At 35.0% G+C, this 21,193-nt stretch overlaps 1 protein-coding gene across 1 annotated transcript; it reads right to left on the reverse strand.

The window, feature by feature from the left end:
* Positions 1-64: 64 nt before the first annotated feature.
* Positions 65-20,699, reverse strand: LOC111230215 (cerebellar degeneration-related protein 2-like). The gene is made up of 5 exons (XM_022756863.1): positions 20,229-20,699; positions 17,764-17,876; positions 16,643-16,791; positions 15,924-16,088; positions 65-1,966 (listed from the first exon to the last, which is right to left on the reverse strand). Exons 1-5 carry the CDS (start codon positions 20,305-20,307, stop codon positions 1,030-1,032), a joined length of 1,443 nt encoding a protein of 480 aa, XP_022612584.1. The 5' UTR covers positions 20,308-20,699; the 3' UTR covers positions 65-1,029.
* Between the last annotated feature and the right edge of the window lie 494 nt (positions 20,700-21,193).

Genomic DNA, 21,193 nt, shown 5'->3' on the forward strand with positions numbered 1-21,193 from the left:
GTTGTTTTATTCAGATTTGCTATAACAATAGAGAATTGTAATAATAGAGAATTGTTGCCTCCCTGAGCACTTAACAAAAAAAACATGGTTGATACATTTATTTTAATTAACGAACAATGTAAATAGACTACTACAAGGATGACTGACAATGCGATACCACAGTGTAAAACTGATTATTTTTCAATGAAATGATCAAACAAATCCCTGAAACAAAGATGCAGATCATTCGTCCCCTGTAGTTTGTAATGCATGCTGTAAAAACACTACAGAGGCATCTCCACCCATTCAGGTGTCATCTCCTTCATAATAACACACGTAAGCAAACAGAACTCCATCAAACACTTATGCACAGTACACTTTGGCAGCTGTCTGGAAAGATTTGTACCATCCAACCAACTCAAAATACACAGTCTAAATATCACTCTTGCATCTTTAAGCAGCTCAAGCTGGTCAAAAGCAAGTGGGAATTACTTTTACCTACTTTAAAGACCATTCTAGCACTTAGTGTTTATTAGACAGATACATGCTTCAAATGTAAGTAGTTTCAACGCCAATGGCAGTTTTTTTCTCTTTTTTTTTGATATTAATTATTTGGCTCAATTATTTTCCATACTTGAAAAATAAATGGCAATAGATTAGATCATTTCTGCATCAGTACATCTCAAATACTCCTAGTATGTGATACTACATCACATACTAGATTGTCCTAGATTGTCCTTAGTCAGAAAAAAGACCTTCCATTCTGATAATTTGTCAGTTACAGTCTCTCACAAAAGGCATTTCATCCACATCTACAACGATTTTTCATCCATGTGGAGAATTATAACATTTGGCAGCTTCAAATTAATCAGCCTAGCTTCCCTCCTAGAGATCATTCATTATCCTACCATGTGACTACAGCCATCCACCCCTAAAATCATGTTAAACAAGAATCCCTCAAAACACTGAGGTAAATTAAGATATATAAGTCTTGAGTAATTACTGTCTTCAGTGCATGTGGTATCAGCGGCTGTTATAATGAGCTCCAGCTCATTTGTTAGTCTTTCTGCTTTTGGTGGAGTTCAAGTCACTCTTGGTCTTCTGCAAGCGGGAGAAGATCTCTTTGAACAGCGCCTTGTACTCCGGTGTGTTCTGGCTGAGCCGTTTGTCCACCTGCTCCACCTGCCTGCTGATCCCCTCCAGGGCCTCTGGGGTGGAGGGAGTTTGAGGGGGTGTGGGAGGTGTGGCAATGGCCCCCGATGTTGAAGGCCCTGCGGTGATCATGCTGTACTCTTTCATGGAGGGGTCCCTGGAGACAGGCCGCGAGGTCTGCACTCCAGCATGGCACAGGCTCTCTTCATGACGCCGGCACTTCCCCAGCAGCTCCTCATACTTTTCCAGCAGGGCGTGGTACTGCTCATCCACCTCCCTCAGGATGGACATGCCCCGTTTGCGCACTCCGTTGGCATGCATGGCGTAACTGCCCTGACGTCTACCTGAGGCATCACGAGCTGAGATTGCATTCAGAGCTGTGTCGCTGCAGCTTTTCCTCACTGGGACTCCCTGCTGCCCTGTGGCCCCTCCCTCTCCAGCACCTCCTTCTCCCCCTTCTTCCAGCCCTGTGCTCAACTCTGGGGTGTCTGTCTCAGGGCCATTGTTGAGCAGTGTCTCTAGGCCGTCTTCCATGCCCCCAATCATACACATCCTGGACTTCCTCAACTGCTGCATCTCCTGGAGCTCAGCCTCAAGCTCCTGAACCCGCAGCTGGCAGCCCTCTGCTCCTAAGAGACGCTGTTCCAGACGTTCAAACTCGTGCAGCACGGCGGCACACTCCCGCTCAGCGCTCTCCCTCTTGGACCTCTCTGTGGCCATGGCTGAGCGAAGGGACGAGACTATGTCTCTCAGGCGCCCGTTTTCTTCATCCAACGGCCGTCTCTCAGCCAGGTCGACACTGCCCGGGTTAGCCAACAAGAAACCATCCTCATACCTGACAAAATAATAGTGATAAAAATAATAGTATAGAAAGGCATAAAATGTCACAGTATACTAGAGCATGAAACGTCAAGCTATGGAAAAGGCATAAAAACGTCAAAAAACCTCATAGTATAGTAAGGCATACAAATGTCAAAAAAGGTCATAGTATAGTAAGACATACAAATGTCAAAAAAGGTCATAGTATAGTAAGACATACAAATGTCAAAAAAGGTCATAGTATAGTAAGACATACAAATGTCAAAAAAGGTCATAGTATAGTAAGACATACAAATGTCAAAAAAGGTCATAGTATAGTAAGACATACAAATGTCAAAAAAGGTCATAGTATAGTAAGACATACAAATGTCAAAAAAGGTCATAGTATAGTAAGACATACAAATGTCAAAAAAGGTCATAGTATAGTAAGACATACAAATGTCAAAAAAGGTCATAGTATAGTAAGACATACAAATGTCAAAAAAGGTCATAGTATAGTAAGACATACAAATGTCAAAAAAGGTCATAGTATAGTAAGACATACAAATGTCAAAAAAGGTCATAGTATAGTAAGACATACAAATGTCAAAAAAGGTCATAGTATAGTAAGACATACAAATGTCAAAAAAGGTCATAGTATAGTAAGACATACAAATGTCAAAAAAGGTCATAGTATAGTAAGACATACAAATGTCAAAAAAGGTCATAGTATAGTAAGACATACAAATGTCAAAAAAGGTCATAGTATAGTAAGACATACAAATGTCAAAAAAGGTCATAGTATAGTAAGACATACAAATGTCAAAAAAGGTCATAGTATAGTAAGACATACAAATGTCAAAAAAGGTCATAGTATAGTAAGACATACAAATGTCAAAAAAGGTCATAGTATAGTAAGACATACAAATGTCAAAAAAGGTCATAGTATAGTAAGGCATAAAACGTCAAAAAACGTCATACTGAAGAAAAAAACATAGTATAGTAAGGCCTAAAAAATGTCAAAAAACATAGTATAGTAAGACATACAAATGTCAAAAAATGTCATGCTATAGTAAGACATACAAATGTCAAAAAACGTCATAGTATAGTAAGGCATACAAATGTCAAAAAAGGTCATAGTATAGTAAGACATACAAATGTCAAAAAACGTCATATTATAGTAAGGCATAAAAACGCCATGAAACGTCATAGTATAGTAAGGCATAAAACGTCACAGCATACTAAGGCATAAAAACGACACAAAAAAAACGTCATGCTATAGTAAGGCATAAAACATCATAGTATAGTAAGGCATGAAAACTTTGAAAAAAAACGTCATAGTATAGTAAGGCATAAAATGTCATAGTATAGTAAGGCATAAAAACACCAAAAACAAGTCATAGTATAGAAAGGCATAAAAACGTTAAAAAACGTAATAGTATAGTGAGGATTAAAACGTCAAAAAACGTCACTGTATAGTAAGGCATAAAACGTCACAGTACACTAAGGCATAAAAATGTCAAAAAACTTCATACTATAGTAAGGTATAAAAAATTTTAAAAAACATAATAGTATAGTAAGGCATAAAGCGTCATAGTATACTACAGCACAAGACGTCAAAAACCTTCATACTATAGTAAGGCATAAAAACTTCAAAAAAACGTAATAGTATAGTGAGGCACAATAAAGCATCAAAAAACGTCATACTGAAGAAAAAAAACGTCATAGTATAGTAAGGCCTAAAAATGTCAAAAAACGTCATAGTATAGTAAGGCATAAAAACGCCATGAAACGTCATAGTATAGTAAGGCATAAAACGTCACAGCATACTAAGGCATAAAAACGGCACAAAAAAAACATCATGCTATAGTAAGGCATAAAACATCATGGTATAGTAAGACATACAAATGTCAAAAAACGTCATAGTATAGTAAGGCATGAAATGTCATAGTATAGTAAGGCATAAAAATGTCAAAAAATGTCATTATAGTAAGACATAAAAATGTCAAAAAACTTCATAGTATAGTAAGGCACAAAAATGCCAAAAAATCTCATAGTATAGTAAGGTATAAAAACTTCAAAAAAACATAATAGCATAGTAAGGCATAAAAATGTCAAAAACCTTCATAGTATAGTAAGGCGTAAAACGCCAAAAAAAGTCATAGTATAGTAAGGCGTAAAACGCCAAAAAAAGTCATAGTATAGTAAGGCGTAAAACGCCAAAAAAAGTCATAGTATAGTAAGGCGTAAAACGCCAAAAAAAGTCATAGTATAGTAAGGCGTAAAACGCCAAAAAAAGTCATAGTATAGTAAGGCGTAAAACGCCAAAAAAAGTCATAGTATAGTAAGGCGTAAAACGCCAAAAAAAGTCATAGTATAGTAAGGCGTAAAACGCCAAAAAAAGTCATAGTATAGTAAGGCGTAAAACGCCAAAAAAAGTCATAGTATAGTAAGGCGTAAAACGCCAAAAAAAGTCATAGTATAGTAAGGCGTAAAACGCCAAAAAAAGTCATAGTATAGTAAGGCGTAAAACGCCAAAAAAAGTCATAGTATAGTAAGGCGTAAAACGCCAAAAAAAGTCATAGTATAGTAAGGCGTAAAACGCCAAAAAAAGTCATAGTATAGTAAGGCGTAAAACGCCAAAAAAAGTCATAGTATAGTAAGGCGTAAAACGCCAAAAAAAGTCATAGTATAGTAAGGCGTAAAACGCCAAAAAAAGTCATAGTATAGTAAGGCGTAAAACGCCAAAAAAAGTCATAGTATAGTAAGGCGTAAAACGCCAAAAAAAGTCATAGTATAGTAAGACATACAAATGTCAAAAAACGTCATAGTATAGTCAGCTATACAAATGTCAAAAAACATCATAGTATAGTAAGGCATAAAAACACCAAAAAACATAATAGTATAGTAAGGCATAAAATGTCATAGTATAGTAAGGCATAAAAATGTCAAAAAATGTCATTATAGTAAGACATAAAAATGTCAAAAAACTTCATAGTATAGTAAGGCATAAAAAGGCCAAAAAAAGTCATAGTATAGTAAGGCACAAAAACGCCATGAAACTTCATAGTATAGTAAGGTATAAAGCGTCATAGTATACTAAAGCACAAGACGTCAAGAAACGTCATACTATAGTAAGGCATAAAAACATCAAAGAATGTCATAGTATAGTAAGGCATAAAAAGTCAAAAAAATCTCATAGTATAGTAAGGCATAAAACATCACAGCATACTAAAGCATAAAAACGGCACAAAAAAAACATCATGCTATAGAAGGGCATAAAACATCATAGTATAGTAAGACATACAAATGTCAAAAAACGTCATAGTATAGTAAGGCATAAAATGTCATAGTATAGTAAGGCATAAAACGTCACAAAAAAAACGTCATGCTATAGTAAGGCATAAAACATCACAGTATAGTAAGGCATAAAAATGTCAAAAAACATAATAGTATAGTAAGGCACAAAACGTCAAAAAACGTCATAGTATAGTAAGACATACAAATGTCAAAAAACGTCATAGTATAGTAAGGCATAAAAAGGCCAAAAAAAGTCATAGTATAGTAAGGCATAAAAACGCCATGAAACTTCATGCTATAGTAAGGCATAAAACATCACAGTATAGTAAGGCATAAAAATGTCAAAAAACATAATAGTATAGTAAGGCATAAAAACGAGGAACGTCCCCTACTATGCTGTAGTCTAGCCGCAATAACAAATGGAAGATGGCAACAAGTTCAGGCACATAACTTGGTCCAGCTGCAGCTCCTCGGCTCGTCAAAAGAAAATGCCAGAAGAGTCTCCTATGGAAATATTTTGCTTTCGAGGCGGATGATGTGGGGTTGATAATGGACCCGCAAAAGCCCATTTGTAAACGGTGCCTTCGCACTTTCCAAACCACAGCTGAAATGCTGTGCAATAAAAAATTTACTGCTCATATTTTAGCAAAGTAATGTTTACTTTAAATACTTGAAGGCTTGTTTCAGTGTCAAAAGTTGTTTAATTTTATTATTATATCTATTATATGTTGATATTTTTATGTCTCAAGAGTATTAAAATGCTCTGCAATAAAAAGTTGACTGACTGTATATTTTAGCACAGCATTGTTTACTTTAATACTTGAAGGCTACATGCCACTTTTCTTTGTTTTATCATTGGTATTTTTTCAATAAATGAGTGAAATAGAAAGTACAGAGAATTTGTTGTGTGTGTTTTTCTGTTTCTGTTTCTTTTTATTTTGTTTTTTTAACCATGGTATTGAAATAGGTATCGAGAATTGGTATAAACTACTAAATTTCTGGTATCGTGACATACCTATAGTGGAGTATGACATAAAGTGTGATGAGCATAGAAAGGAATATGAATGCATAATAGACAGTATAGTACAATAAGGCATAAAACATCATACTATAGTAAGGAATAAAAATGTCAAAAAACGTCACTGTATAGTAAGGCATGGAAGGTCACGGTACACTAAGGCATAAAAATGTCAAAAAATATCATAGTATAGTACGGCATGAAAACGCCAAAAAATGTCATAGTATAGCAAGGCATAAAAATGTCAAAAAATGTCATAGTAAAGTAAAGCATAAAAATGTCATAAAACTTCATAGTATATAGTAAGGCATGAAAACGCCATGAAACGTCATAGTATAGTAAGGCAAAAAAACACTACAAAACGTCATGCTATAGTAAGGCATAAAACGTCATGGTATAATAAGGCATAAAACGTCACAGTATACTAAGGCATAAAAATGTCATAGTACAGTAAGGCATAAAAATGTCAAAAAATGTCATAGTATAGTAAGACATAAAACGTCACAGTATAATAGGGCATAAAAATGTCAAAAGACGTCATGCTATAGTAAGGTATAAAATATCATAGTATAGTAAGGCATAAAAATGTCAAAAAATGTCATAGTATAGTAAGGCATAAAAATGTCAAAAAAAGTCATAGTATAGTAAGGCATTAAACTTCATAGTATAGTAAGGCATAAGAATGTCAAAAAATGTCATAGTATAGTAAGGCACAAAAACGGCAAAAAACATCATAGTATAGTAAGGCATAAAACGTCACAGTATAATAAGGCATAAAAACGTCAAAAAAAGTCATGGTATAGTAAGGTATTAAAACTTCAAAAAAAACAATACTATAGTAAGGCAAAAAAAAGTAAAAAAAAAAACCTCATAGTATAGTAAGGCAAAAAAAGTAAAAAAAAACCTCATAGTATAGTGAGGCATAAAAACGTCAAAAAAAGTCACAGTATAATAAGGCATAAAAACGTCAAAAAATGTCATGCTATAGTAAGGCATAAAATGTCATAGTATAGTAAGGCATAAAAATGTCAAAAAACATCATAGTATAGTAAGGCATAAAACGTCAAAAAAACACAATAGTATAGTAAGGCATAAAACGTCATAGTATAGTAAGGCATAAAAAGGCCAAAAAAAGTCATAGTATAGTAAGGCATAAAACGCCATGAAACGTCATAGTATAGTAAGGCATAAAACGTCAAAAAAAGTCATAGTATAGTAAGGTATAAAAATGTCAAAAAATGTCTTAGTATAGTAAGGCATAAAAATGTCAAAAAAAGTCATAGTATAGTAAGGCATAAAAACGTCAAAAAACGTCATGCTATAGTAAGGTATAAAATATCATAGTATAGTAAGGCATAAAAATGTCAAAAAACGTCATAGTATAGTAAGGCATAAAAATGTCAAAAAACGTCATAGTATAGTAAGGCATAAAACGCCAAAAAACGTCATGCTATAGTAAGGTATAGAATATCATAGTATAGTAAGGCATAAAAATGTCAAAAAATGTCATAGTATAGTAAGGCATAAAAATGTCAAAAAAAGTCATAGTATAGTAAGGCATAAAACATCACAGTATAGTAAGGCACAAAACGTCAAAAAATGTTATAGTATAGTAAGGCATAAAACATCACAGTAACGTAAGGCATAAAAATGTCAAAAAAAGTCATAGTATAGTAAGGCATTAAACTTCATAGTATAGAAAGGCATAAAAATGTCAAAAAATGTCATAGTATAGTAAGGCATTAAACTTCATAGTATAGAAAGGCATAAAAATGTCAAAAAATGTCATAGTATAGTAAGGCATTAAACTTCATAGTATAGAAAGGCATAAAAATGTCAAAAAATGTCATAGTATAGTAAGGCATTAAACTTCATAGTATAGTAAGGCATTAAACTTCATAGTATAGTAAGGCATAAAACGTCACAGTATAATAAGGCATAAAAACGTCAAAAAAAGTCATGGTATGGTAAGGTATTAAAACTTCAAAAAAAACAATAGTATATTAAGGCAAAAAAAAGTTAAAAAAAAAACTCATAGTATAGTAAGGCAAAAAAAGTAAAAAAAAACCTCATAGTATAGTGAGGCATAAAAACGTCAAAAAACGTCATGAAATGTCAAAAAAAGTCATAGTATAGTAAGGCATAAAACGTCACAGTATAATAAGGCATAAAAACGTCAAAAAATGTCATAGTATAGTAAGGCATAAAACGTCACAGTATAATAAGGCATAAAAACGTCAAAAAATGTCATAGTATAGTAAGGCATAAAACGTCACAGTATAATAAGGCATAAAAACGTCAAAAAATGTCATAGTATAGTAAGGCATAAAACGTCACAGTATAATAAGGCATAAAAACGTCAAAAAATGTCATAGTATAGTAAGGCATAAAACGTCACAGTATAATAAGGCATAAAAACGTCAAAAAATGTCATAGTATAGTAAGGCATAAAACGTCACAGTATAATAAGGCATAAAAACGTCAAAAAATGTCATAGTATAGTAAGGCATAAAACGTCACAGTATAATAAGGCATAAAAACGTCAAAAAATGTCATAGTATAGTAAGGCATAAAACGTCACAGTATAATAAGGCATAAAAACGTCAAAAAATGTCATAGTATAGTAAGGCATAAAACGTCACAGTATAATAAGGCATAAAAACGTCAAAAAATGTCATAGTATAGTAAGGCATAAAACGTCACAGTATAATAAGGCATAAAAACGTCAAAAAATGTCATAGTATAGTAAGGCATAAAACGTCACAGTATAATAAGGCATAAAAACGTCAAAAAATGTCATAGTATAGTAAGGCATAAAACGTCACAGTATAATAAGGCATAAAAACGTCAAAAAATGTCATAGTATAGTAAGGCATAAAACGTCACAGTATAATAAGGCATAAAAACGTCAAAAAATGTCATAGTATAGTAAGGCATAAAACGTCACAGTATAATAAGGCATAAAAACGTCAAAAAATGTCATAGTATAGTAAGGCATAAAACGTCACAGTATAATAAGGCATAAAAACGTCAAAAAATGTCATAGTATAGTAAGGCATAAAACGTCACAGTATAATAAGGCATAAAAACGTCAAAAAATGTCATAGTATAGTAAGGCATAAAACGTCACAGTATAATAAGGCATAAAAACGTCAAAAAATGTCATAGTATAGTAAGGCATAAAACGTCACAGTATAATAAGGCATAAAAACGTCAAAAAATGTCATAGTATAGTAAGGCATAAAACGTCACAGTATAATAAGGCATAAAAACGTCAAAAAATGTCATAGTATAGTAAGGCATAAAACGTCACAGTATAATAAGGCATAAAAACGTCAAAAAATGTCATAGTATAGTAAGGCATAAAACGTCACAGTATAATAAGGCATAAAAACGTCAAAAAATGTCATAGTATAGTAAGGCATAAAACGTCACAGTATAATAAGGCATAAAAACGTCAAAAAATGTCATAGTATAGTAAGGCATAAAACGTCACAGTATAATAAGGCATAAAAACGTCAAAAAATGTCATAGTATAGTAAGGCATAAAACGTCACAGTATAATAAGGCATAAAAACGTCAAAAAATGTCATAGTATAGTAAGGCATAAAACGTCACAGTATAATAAGGCATAAAAACGTCAAAAAATGTCATAGTATAGTAAGGCATAAAACGTCACAGTATAATAAGGCATAAAAACGTCAAAAAATGTCATAGTATAGTAAGGCATAAAACGTCACAGTATAATAAGGCATAAAAACGTCAAAAAATGTCATAGTATAGTAAGGCATAAAACGTCACAGTATAATAAGGCATAAAAACGTCAAAAAATGTCATAGTATAGTAAGGCATAAAACGTCACAGTATAATAAGGCATAAAAACGTCAAAAAATGTCATAGTATAGTAAGGCATAAAACGTCACAGTATAATAAGGCATAAAAACGTCAAAAAATGTCATAGTATAGTAAGGCATAAAACGTCACAGTATAATAAGGCATAAAAACGTCAAAAAATGTCATAGTATAGTAAGGCATAAAACGTCACAGTATAATAAGGCATAAAAACGTCAAAAAATGTCATAGTATAGTAAGGCATAAAACGTCACAGTATAATAAGGCATAAAAACGTCAAAAAATGTCATAGTATAGTAAGGCATAAAACGTCACAGTATAATAAGGCATAAAAACGTCAAAAAATGTCATAGTATAGTAAGGCATAAAACGTCACAGTATAATAAGGCATAAAAACGTCAAAAAATGTCATAGTATAGTAAGGCATAAAACGTCACAGTATAATAAGGCATAAAAACGTCAAAAAATGTCATAGTATAGTAAGGCATAAAACGTCACAGTATAATAAGGCATAAAAACGTCAAAAAATGTCATAGTATAGTAAGGCATAAAACGTCACAGTATAATAAGGCATAAAAACGTCAAAAAATGTCATAGTATAGTAAGGCATAAAACGTCACAGTATAATAAGGCATAAAAACGTCAAAAAATGTCATAGTATAGTAAGGCATAAAACGTCACAGTATAATAAGGCATAAAAACGTCAAAAAATGTCATAGTATAGTAAAGCATAAAAACGTCAAAAAAACGTAATTCTACAGTAAGGTATAAAATATCATAGTATAGTAAGGCATAAAAATGTCAAAAAAGTCATACTATACAAAGGCATAAAAACGTTAAAAAAAAACGTCATAGTATAGTGAGGCATAAAAACGTCAAAAAAAGTCATGGTATAGTAAGGTATAAAAACTTCACAAAAACATAATAGTATAGTAAGGCATAAAAAGTCATAGTATAGTAAGGCATAAAAAGGCTAAAAAAAGTCCTAGTATAGTAAGGCATAAAAATGTCAAAAAATGTCATAGTATAGAAAGGCACAAAAATGGCAAAAAATGTCATACTTTGGAAAAGGCATAAAAACAGCAAAAAACATCATAGTATAGTAAGGCATAAAACGTCTCAGTATAACAAGGCATAAAAACGCTAAAAAAAGTCATCGTGTAATAAGGCATAAAAACATCAAAAAACATCATGCTATAGTAAGGCATAAAATGTCATAGTATAGTAAGGCATAAAAATGTCAAAAAACATCATAGTATAGTAAGGCATAAAACTGTCAAAAAATGTCATAGTATAGTAAGGCATAAAAATGTCAAAAAATGTCATAGTATAGTAAGGCATAAAACGGTCAAAAAAGGTCATAGTATATTAAGGAATAATACGTCGTAGTATAGGAAGGCATAAAAACGTCAAAAAAGGTCATATTAAAATTAGGCATAAAAACATGAAAAAACGTCACAGCATAGTAAGGCATAATACGTCATAATATAGTAAGGCAAAAAAACATCAAAAAATGTCATAGTATAGTAAGGCATAATTAGTCATAGTATAGTAATGCTTGGAAAAGTCATAGTATAGTAAGCCATAAAAATGTCAAAAAACATCATAGTATATTAAGGCATAATACGTCATAGCATAGTAAGGCAGAAAAACATCAAAAAACGTCATAGTATAGTAAGGCATAATACATTATAGTATAGTAAGGCCTTTAAACACCAAAAAAACGTCATTGTATAGTAAGGCATAAAAATGTCATAATACGTCATAGTATAGTAAGGCATAAAAAGGCCAAAAAAAGTCATAGTATAGTAAGGCTTAAAAATGTCAAAATATGTCATAGTATAGTAAGGCATAAAATGCCATAAAACGTCATAGTATAATAAGGCTTAATTGTCACAGTATACTACGTTATAAAAACGCCATGAAACGTCATAGTATAGTAAGGCATAAAACGCTACAAAACGTCAAAGTATACTAAGGCATAAAAATGTCAAAAAATGTCATAGTATAGTAAGGCATAAAAACGTCAAAAAACGTCATAGTATAGTGAGGCATAAAAACGTCAAAAAAAGTCACAGTATAATAAGGCATAAAAACGTCAAAAAACGTCATAGTATAGAAAGGCACAAAAACGGCAAAAAATGTCATGCTTTGGAAAAGGCATGAAAACAGCAAAAAACATCATAGTATAGTAAGGCATAACACGTCACAGTATGATAAGGCATAAAAATGTCAAAAAAAAGTGATGGTATAGTAGGGTATAAAAACGTCAAAAAAAGTCACAGTATAATAAGGCATAAAAACGTCAAAAAACGTCATGCTATAGTAAGGCATGAAATGTCATAGTATAGTAAGGTATAAAAACTCCAAAAAAACACAATAGTATAGTAAGGCATGAAACGTCATAGTATAGTACGGCATAAAAAGGCCAAAAAAAGTCATAGTATAGTAAGGCATAAAAATGTCAAAATATGTCATAGTATAGTAAGACATAAAACGCCATGAAACGTCATAGTATAGTAAGGCTTAATTGTCACAGTATACTAAGTCATAAAACGCCATGAAACGTCATAGTATAGTAAGGCATAAAAATGTCAAAAAACATCATAGTATAGTAAGGCATAAAACGCCAAAAAATGTCATGGTATAGTAAGGCATAAAAACGTCAAAAACGTCATGCTATACTAAGGTATAAAATATCATAGTATAGTAAGGCATAAAACGCCAAAAAAAGTCATAGTATAGTAAGGCATAAAAACTTCAAAAAAACACAATAGTATAGTAAGGCATAAAACGCCAAAAAAAGTCATAGTATAGAAAGGCATAAAAACGTTAAAAAATCGTCATAGTATAGAAAGGCATAAAAACTTCAAAAAATGTCATAGTATAGTAAGGCATAAAAATGTCAGAAAAAGTCATAGTATAGTAAAGCATAAAACTTCATAGTATAGTAAAGCATAAAACTTCATAGTATAGTAAGGCATAAGAATGTCAAAAAATGTCATAGTATAGTAAGGCACAAAAACGGCAAAAAACGTCATCGTATAGTAAGGCATAAAACGTCACAGTATAATAAGGCATAAAAATATCAAAAAACATCATAGTATAGTAAGGCATAAAAACGTTAAAAAACGTCATAGTATAGTGAGGCATAAAAAAGCTACAAAACGTCATGCTATAGTAAGGCATAAAACGTCATGGTATAGTAAGGCATAAAACGTCACAGTATACTAAGGCATAAAAATGTCAAAAAATGTCATGGTATAGTAAGGCATAAAAATGTCAAAAAATGTCATAGTATAGTAAGGCACAAAAACGGCAAAAAACGTCATCATATAGTAAGGCATAAAACGTCACAGTATAATAAGGCATAAAAATATCAAAAAACATCATAGTATAGTAAGGCATAAAAACGTTAAAAAACGTCATAGTATAGTGAGGCATAAAAAAGTCAAAAAACGTCACAGTATAGAAAGGCATAAAAACGTCAAAAAACGTCATGCTATAGTAAGGCATAAAATGTCATAGTATAGTAAGGCATAAAAATGTCAAAAAACATCATAGTATAGTAAGGTATAAAAACTTCAAAAAAACATAATAGTATAGTAAGGCATAAAACGCCAAAAAAAGTCATAGTATAGAAAGGCATAAAAACGTTAAAAAATCGTCATAGTATAGAAAGGCATAAAAACTTCAAAAAATGTCATAGTATAGTAAGGCATAAACATGTCAGAAATAGTCATAGTATAGTAAGGCACAAAAACTTCATAGTATAGTAAGGCATAAAACATCATAGTATAGTAAGGCATAAAATGTCATAAAACGTCATAGTATAATAAAGCATTAAACATCATACTATAGTGAGGCATAAAACGTCACAGCATACTACGGCATAAAATGTCAAAAAACGTCATACTATGGAAAAGGCATAAAAACGCCAAAAAAAGTAATGGTATAGTAAGGCATAAAACGTCATACTATAGTAAGGCATAAAAACTTCAAAAAACATCATGCTATAAAGGCATAAAACGTAAAAAGGCCAAAAAAAGTCATAGTATAGTAAGGCATAAAAATGTCAAAACATTTCATAGTATAGTAAAGCAAAAAATGTCAAAACATGTCATAGTATAGTAAGGCATAAAAACGTCAAAAAAAGTCATAGTATAGTAAGGCACAAAACGTCAAAAAATGTTATAGTATAGTAAGGCATAAAAACGTCAAAAAACGTCATAGTATAGTAAGGCACAAAACGTCACAGTATAATAGGGCATAAAAACGTCAAAAAACGTCATGCTATAGTAAGGTATAAAATATCATAGTATAGTAAGGCATAAAATGCCATAAAAAGTCATAGTATAGTAAGGCATAAAACATCAAAAAAACGTAATAGTATAGTAAAGCATAAAACATCAAAAAAAGTAATACTATAGTAAGGCACAAAAACACCAAAGAACGTTCTATTATAATAAGACACAAAAATGTCAAAAACGTCATACTATAGTAAGGCTTAAAAACGCCAGGCATGAAAGCTAAGGCATAAAATGTCAAAAAAACGTAATAGTATAGTAAAGCATAAAACATCACAGTAAGCTAAGGCATAAAATGTCAAAAAAAGTAATACTATAGTAAGGCATAAAAACACCAAAGAACGTTCTATTATAGTAAGACATAAAAATGTCAAAAAACGTCATACTATAGTAAGGCTTAAAACATCATAGTATAGTAAGGCATAAAACGTCATAAAACGTCATAGTATAATAAAGGCATAAAATGTCATACTATAGTAAGGCATAAAAACTTCAAAAAACGTGATAGTATACTAAGGCATAAAATGTCACAGTATACTAAGGCATAAAACGTCAAAAAAAGTCATATTATGGAAAAGGCATAAAAACGCCAAAAAACGTCATAGTATAGTAAGTCACCCTTTGAGGAAGTAACATAAGATTGACATCTTATTGAGGGAATATTGTATGGTATACGAATGCATAAAACGAATGCATACGTCAGACATTTTTCCGCCTTTATATACTATGACATTTTTATGACTTTTCATGCCTCACAGCACTAAGGCATTTCTATAGGGCCGCACCATAGTAGAGTAGGTAGAACTGTTACCTCACAGAAGTTTGTGGATTCCAACCGAGTCCTTGGATCTTTCTCTATGGAGTTTGCATGTTCTCGCTGTACCTGCGTGCATTCTCTGTGTACTATGACGTTTCATGCCTTACTATATATGCTATGACGTTTTTTGATGTTTTTATGCCTTAGTATACAATGACATTAAGACTTTTTATGCCCCACTACACTATGACATTTTTATGCCTTACTATACTATGACATTTTTATGACGTTTTATGCCTTACTATACTATGACTTTTAATGCCTTACTATAGTATGACGTTTTTATGCTTTGCTATACAATGACCTTTTATGTCTTTTTATACTATGACGTTTTTATGCCTTAGTATACTATGACTTATGACATATGTGTCCCTATATCAAGAGTGATGTTACTGTATTATTTGCGTATGGGCCTTCCAGAATTTAAATTCAGATCTTATATGTTAATAAAGTGTTTGGTTGACGGCATTAAAATGCCAATCCCTTTGTTAGGTAGGGGTGGCGGGGTTTTTACGTCCCTACCAATGTTCAGACCAAACCTACGCCCTTGATGCAGCTACATATTAATCTGTGTGAACAAGATTAAATCACAACCAAACCTGACTGCAGAGTGTGGATGTGTCCTGGGAGTGACAAACTCAAGTGCCTTTAAGTACATGCATGCTCTCCATTATAAAATAGGCTTCAAACAGTTAGTCACCGTGGTGCAGTGCAGAGCTCTTTGAGGCAGGGGAAGGAGTGAACAGTCTTGCGCCGTTCCTTCTTCTCTCTGCGGACTCTCAGCTCCTCCAGAGTTCGCAGCTCCTCAACCCGAGCTGTCAGACTGTCCACCTGACCCTGCAAAGTCTCCATGGTGCCCGTCAATCTGTTCACAAACACACACACACACACACACACACACACACACACACACACACACACACACGTTTGTACTTGTGCTTGTTATGTCATTAATGACTCAATTCTCTTTTGTCTCAAGATACCATCCTCCTACAGCAGCAATGAGTCACTGTTACTAAACAGAGAATGTGAAGGAGCACATTTAGAAAGAACAAAGGCAGCCACTGAAAAATATTTTTAGCCTTTGGTCCAGTATTTTGATCTGCAAGGAACTTTAATCCCTGATTATGATTAGGAAATTGCTAAAGACAGCAAACGTTTTACAAGTGCTTTATAGCTGCAGTGGTGGAAGGTTATCACACAGTTGTTGTATCATGAACAAAAATGTAGAAAAATAAAGAAATTACACAGCTACTTCTTGACTATTGGAGTACTATCATTTGGTTTATGTTTCTCTGGCTTCAAAACGTCCCTTTAAAGACTTATTTGATATAATGACAATAATCTCCTTGTTAAAAACGTGTTTTTCCACAGTGGAGAGCAGAAGATGATGAAGACAACAGTCTCAGCGTGGATCACCTGTCTATTTTCTGCTGCGAGGCCTTGCTCTCCAGTACCAGTTTCTCATTGGTGATCTCCAGCTCTCTGGCAGTCACATCCAGCTGCTCATACACCTTTGCGTGCTGCTCATTCATCTCCCTCAACATTTCCAACTGCTTGGACAGGTACTGAAAGGGAAACAGGTTTAACATTAAAGTGCTTTGATGAGTGACTTAATACAGCTTCAGCAGTGATTTCTAACCAGGGGGTACATTGGATTAAAATATATATTCATGTTCTGAGTCAGCTGTGACACCTGGACATGACATGTTGAAATTAAAGACTCGTATGAAAACTAACATCTGTGAGCAGATATGAGAGTATGAAATAACTAAAGGGCTAACTGGCTTGACACAGTTATAAATAATGGCTACTGTAAATGTGACAGATAAATGGTTGAAACATTCAGCTTCCATTCAATATATTATTGGTACAAATGCAAACTTGACACACTGACAGTTCAATACATAATTTTATATCAATAATAGTTGAACAACAACCAGTTTCAAATCAATTTAAAAGGAACTTGAGTTCATGTGACAGGGCAGGAACCACTGATCAGTGTAAATGTAATGAAATCTAGTTCATGTTTCTCTGGGGGTTGAATGTACTTAGTATAAGTCACTTTGGACAAAAGTCTCCCAAATAAATGTAATATGATGTAAATTAGTCTGTTCAGCTGTAAGGTAAATCTAAAGATATTAACATATATTTTCAGAGGAATGTATAACAGACATTTGCACTTTCCTGCATCATACAGTAGATTCATGTCAGTAACAGACTCTAGTGAGTTTTTGTTTCATGTGATCCCTTCAGAGTGTTGCTGAGCACACTCATCCTCAGCCACACTTCTGACTAATAATGAGTCTTAAAGCTGTGAAGAGGTGACAGTTTCAGTAATTTCGCATATCATTTCATGTTCACAGAACAAACACTTCTGGTACTCTCTTCTGTGAGTTCCAGATTTTACGATAATTAGCTTGGCACAAAATCAAGAGGGGCCAGTTGATGCCAGGTATTTCTTGTGTAGGATGTGCATGAAATCTGTTATGATTGCACTGACTTGGGCATGCACAAGACAAAAGGTGAGACAAGCATACCTCTATCTCTTGCACTTGGTCCTCGTTGTTGATGTACATCTGTTGGAGGGAGTCCTCCAGCTCCTTGTTGCGTTCCAGCAGAGTCTTGCCGAGCTCCGCTGCCAAGTGCAGGTCTGACAGAAGCCGAGACAGAAGGACAGACATCATCAGCAGGAAACAGTGAGTGTGAGGGGGGACAGGATGAACATTTGGTGCTTTTGAAAATCTGCACTCACTGACATCCACCCTGGACATGAATACAGTGTTTTATCACCACAGTGTGTGGCGTGAGCAGTGACAGGAACACACACACATGCATCATTGTAAGTGTAAAGCACCAGGGACTAGATATTTCCATTTAACGTTTGTTAGATTAGATATTAGATATATTTTACTTTTGGTGCATGTGTTATGTATCCATGTAAACTATTATACATGCCTGAGTGGCGCAGCAAACCCTCGGTTTTATCTGATAAATGTAACAAGCTTCATTAGCTCACACTGTGCACGCGTGCATTGCTACATTTGACTCCAATGCTGCAGAGGGAGGCAGGGACATGCTGTAATTTCCTGTTTCAACAATGCAGAACTGATAACAGAACACTGGCCTGAGCTGCTGAGTGATAATGAGCTGAGTGAGTGTGTGTTTGAGTCGAAAGCACAGAGAGCCTTCACCCCCAGGTCCAGTTCAGTCACAGCACTGTTTCTGTTCCGGACGGCCGTCACATGCAGAGTCTTAGTTGCGTAATTTCTGAATTATGCGCACGGATGAGAAGCTATGTTGAGGAAATATCAATCACCAGGCACCTATGAACACAAAAAAGGCCATCACATCTGTTCAAAGTGCACTATTATGACCTTAAAGACAGTCATGGCCTCTTTACATAGGTGTGTATATGACTGTGTTCATCTGCTTCCTGCACATGCATCTCTGCGATGCTCTTTGATGTGTGACTCTCACGTTCAATCACAGGACCCTCTCAGATGAAGCTGCATCACAAACATGACATCACCACGCCACGCAATCTGCCCACATGTACTTCATATGTTTGCGATATCATAATGAACACAGGGGTCACTAAATAGCAGAGCTAAGAGGAGAGAAGTTGCATAACAGCAGCATCATTTCTGGGGCAAAATGATGCCTGACTATGAGTGTATGCAGAATGACGCTTGTTTGGAGCGGTGAGCACTGACGGCACAAATTCTGCCTCCAATCTGACCCCAAAGCCTGCAATCTTTGATCCCTACTAAGGAGGTCTTGTCTGGGGCTTCCTAATCAGATCAACCAGAGGCTTAATGACTTCAGGCTCATTGCTGAATAATGCTTAGATGAGATACAGATAGCATGGCAACACACACACACACACACACAAACACACACACACACATACACAGAAATATCCACCTGCCACTCTTCTCTCTCTCTATGTACAAAGCGATGATGAGACACAAAGCTGCTTTAGTTCTCTGGGTCAGCAGGTAATCAGGAGATGGGGTGATGCTGAGGCCGGTGCTACAGGAGGACACACACATCTCATCTCTACTCTGCGCTGCCCATGAAAGTGCATCCATTTAAGTCATTACTGAGAGAGCTGATAACACTCTGTATCACATTTCACATTAGCAAAAAGGCAACAATTGCAAACACAATAATTATGATAAACTCTGCTTTTGCCTCACATGTTTATTTAAGGTTAAGGGCTTGACAGCAGGCCTGTCTCGAGGTGCTTCTAAAAAGCCAATCACCGTCCACCCTGCTATAGTCAAATCTTTCACATGAACAAGTGAACATGAGGGCTGGGGCCTGTTCCACTGTTGTGGCTCTTACCAAGTCTTTTCTTTGTTCAAAAACTTCCACGTCTACAGAATTGGGGAAATGTTCTGCATTCTTCTTCCCACAATGGCCGGCTTGTTTTGACCTTTGGTAGGCACACACACGCACACCCTACATGTCACTACCTCCCCACAGATGATCTCTATTTTCACATCTTCTTTGTCATCCATCCAGGCCCACGAACTCAGCAGAGTGAACATAAAGTGTTTGATAGATTTGAAAAAAAAAAAAAAAGAAAGAGAGAGGATAAAGCGAGAGGAGTGCTAAGATATAGATGTGGCCCGGCAGGGAAGGAGATGAAGCAGAGGCAAGAGTTACTCAGTCAGACTATTCTGGGAAACATCACTGACATGATGAAAATAAGTGGCAGGAGAGGAGAGCAGAGATGAAGGGCAGGCAGCTCCAGGCTCAGTGGATAGACAGAGACAGACAGAGACGTGGGTTTACAGTTATCATAGTGCGAGCACTTGTGCATGAAATGTGTTTTTACAAATGGATGTAACCTCCTCCCTTCTTTCCATCCAACCCCTCCTGCATGAATCCATTTACCCAAAATCCAATCCAGGGAGCCAGGGATATTGTGGAAGGGGCATTGTTACACCCTTTGCTCGCGCCACACAAACCTGAGACAGGAGAAATGATGTCTCACCTTGCTCCAGATCCCGCTGGTCGTACCACGGCTCCTCTTCCTCAGTGACAAACTCCTCCATCCTGCCCGCGCGTAGCATCGATGCTGATGAACTTCTCCTCCTCACCGGCGATGTGATCTGCTAATTCACAAACGGCTTTCCCGGAAGTGACAACAAACAACAGCGGTGCTGCCTCCCCAAGTGTGTAACCCTTTGAGACAATTACCTAAGGAGAAAATCCCGGCAGCGCACCTGCTTCTGGATCCATCTGCAGATATGAGAGAGACCGAGCGAGCGGAGCTGCAGTCATGAAATGAACCGGACTGAGCAGCAGCTGCTAAAGAGGACCACAGTGCTTCTTCTGTTTGTCTCACCCGTCTTTGATGTGCAGCAGGGCCTTACAGACACAGGCTGGCAGCCCGGCTTCACCGCTCTGTGGCCGAGCGCTGCCGCTGCTGCTGCGTTCAAGCACCGTCGGAAATTCTGCGAGAGATGTGGGCGCCTTAACTCTTTATGCTGCTGCTAGAGCACTGCCTTTTGCCTCTTGTCTTATAACTGCTGTCTGAGACACCTGAACACTGGTTTGACTCGATCATCACTCGTTGGTGAAGCTTACTGACTTAAAATCTCGCGTTTATTTATTTAATGTTATGTCTGTCCTTCTCTGTAATACTGTAGTCCTGCTTGACCCCAGATATGCTCTGTGGTAATTAAACATTTTGGTTTAGTAATATGAAACAAAGCAAAATATTAAAGCAAAAAACTAGATTTTGACTCGAGGGCCTTCCTCAATATTACATAATTATGCAGGATCCACTTTAACACCCCTATCATTTAAGTTGATACTGTTTTAGTGGTCCATATTCCGAAAAAAAGACATTTTCTAATAATTTAGTGCACTTAAGCACAAAATAATCGGTAATTACAAGCTGAAAAAAGATACATTCTATTTTGAAAGGTTTCTTTTTTCACAAAATAGGCTTTC

The sequence above is a fragment of the Seriola dumerili genome, unplaced genomic scaffold (assembly GCF_002260705.1).
Source record: "Seriola dumerili isolate Sdu_G_001 unplaced genomic scaffold, Sdu_1.0 BDQW01000260.1, whole genome shotgun sequence".
In the NCBI taxonomy this organism is placed as follows: domain Eukaryota; kingdom Metazoa; phylum Chordata; class Actinopteri; order Carangiformes; family Carangidae; genus Seriola; species Seriola dumerili.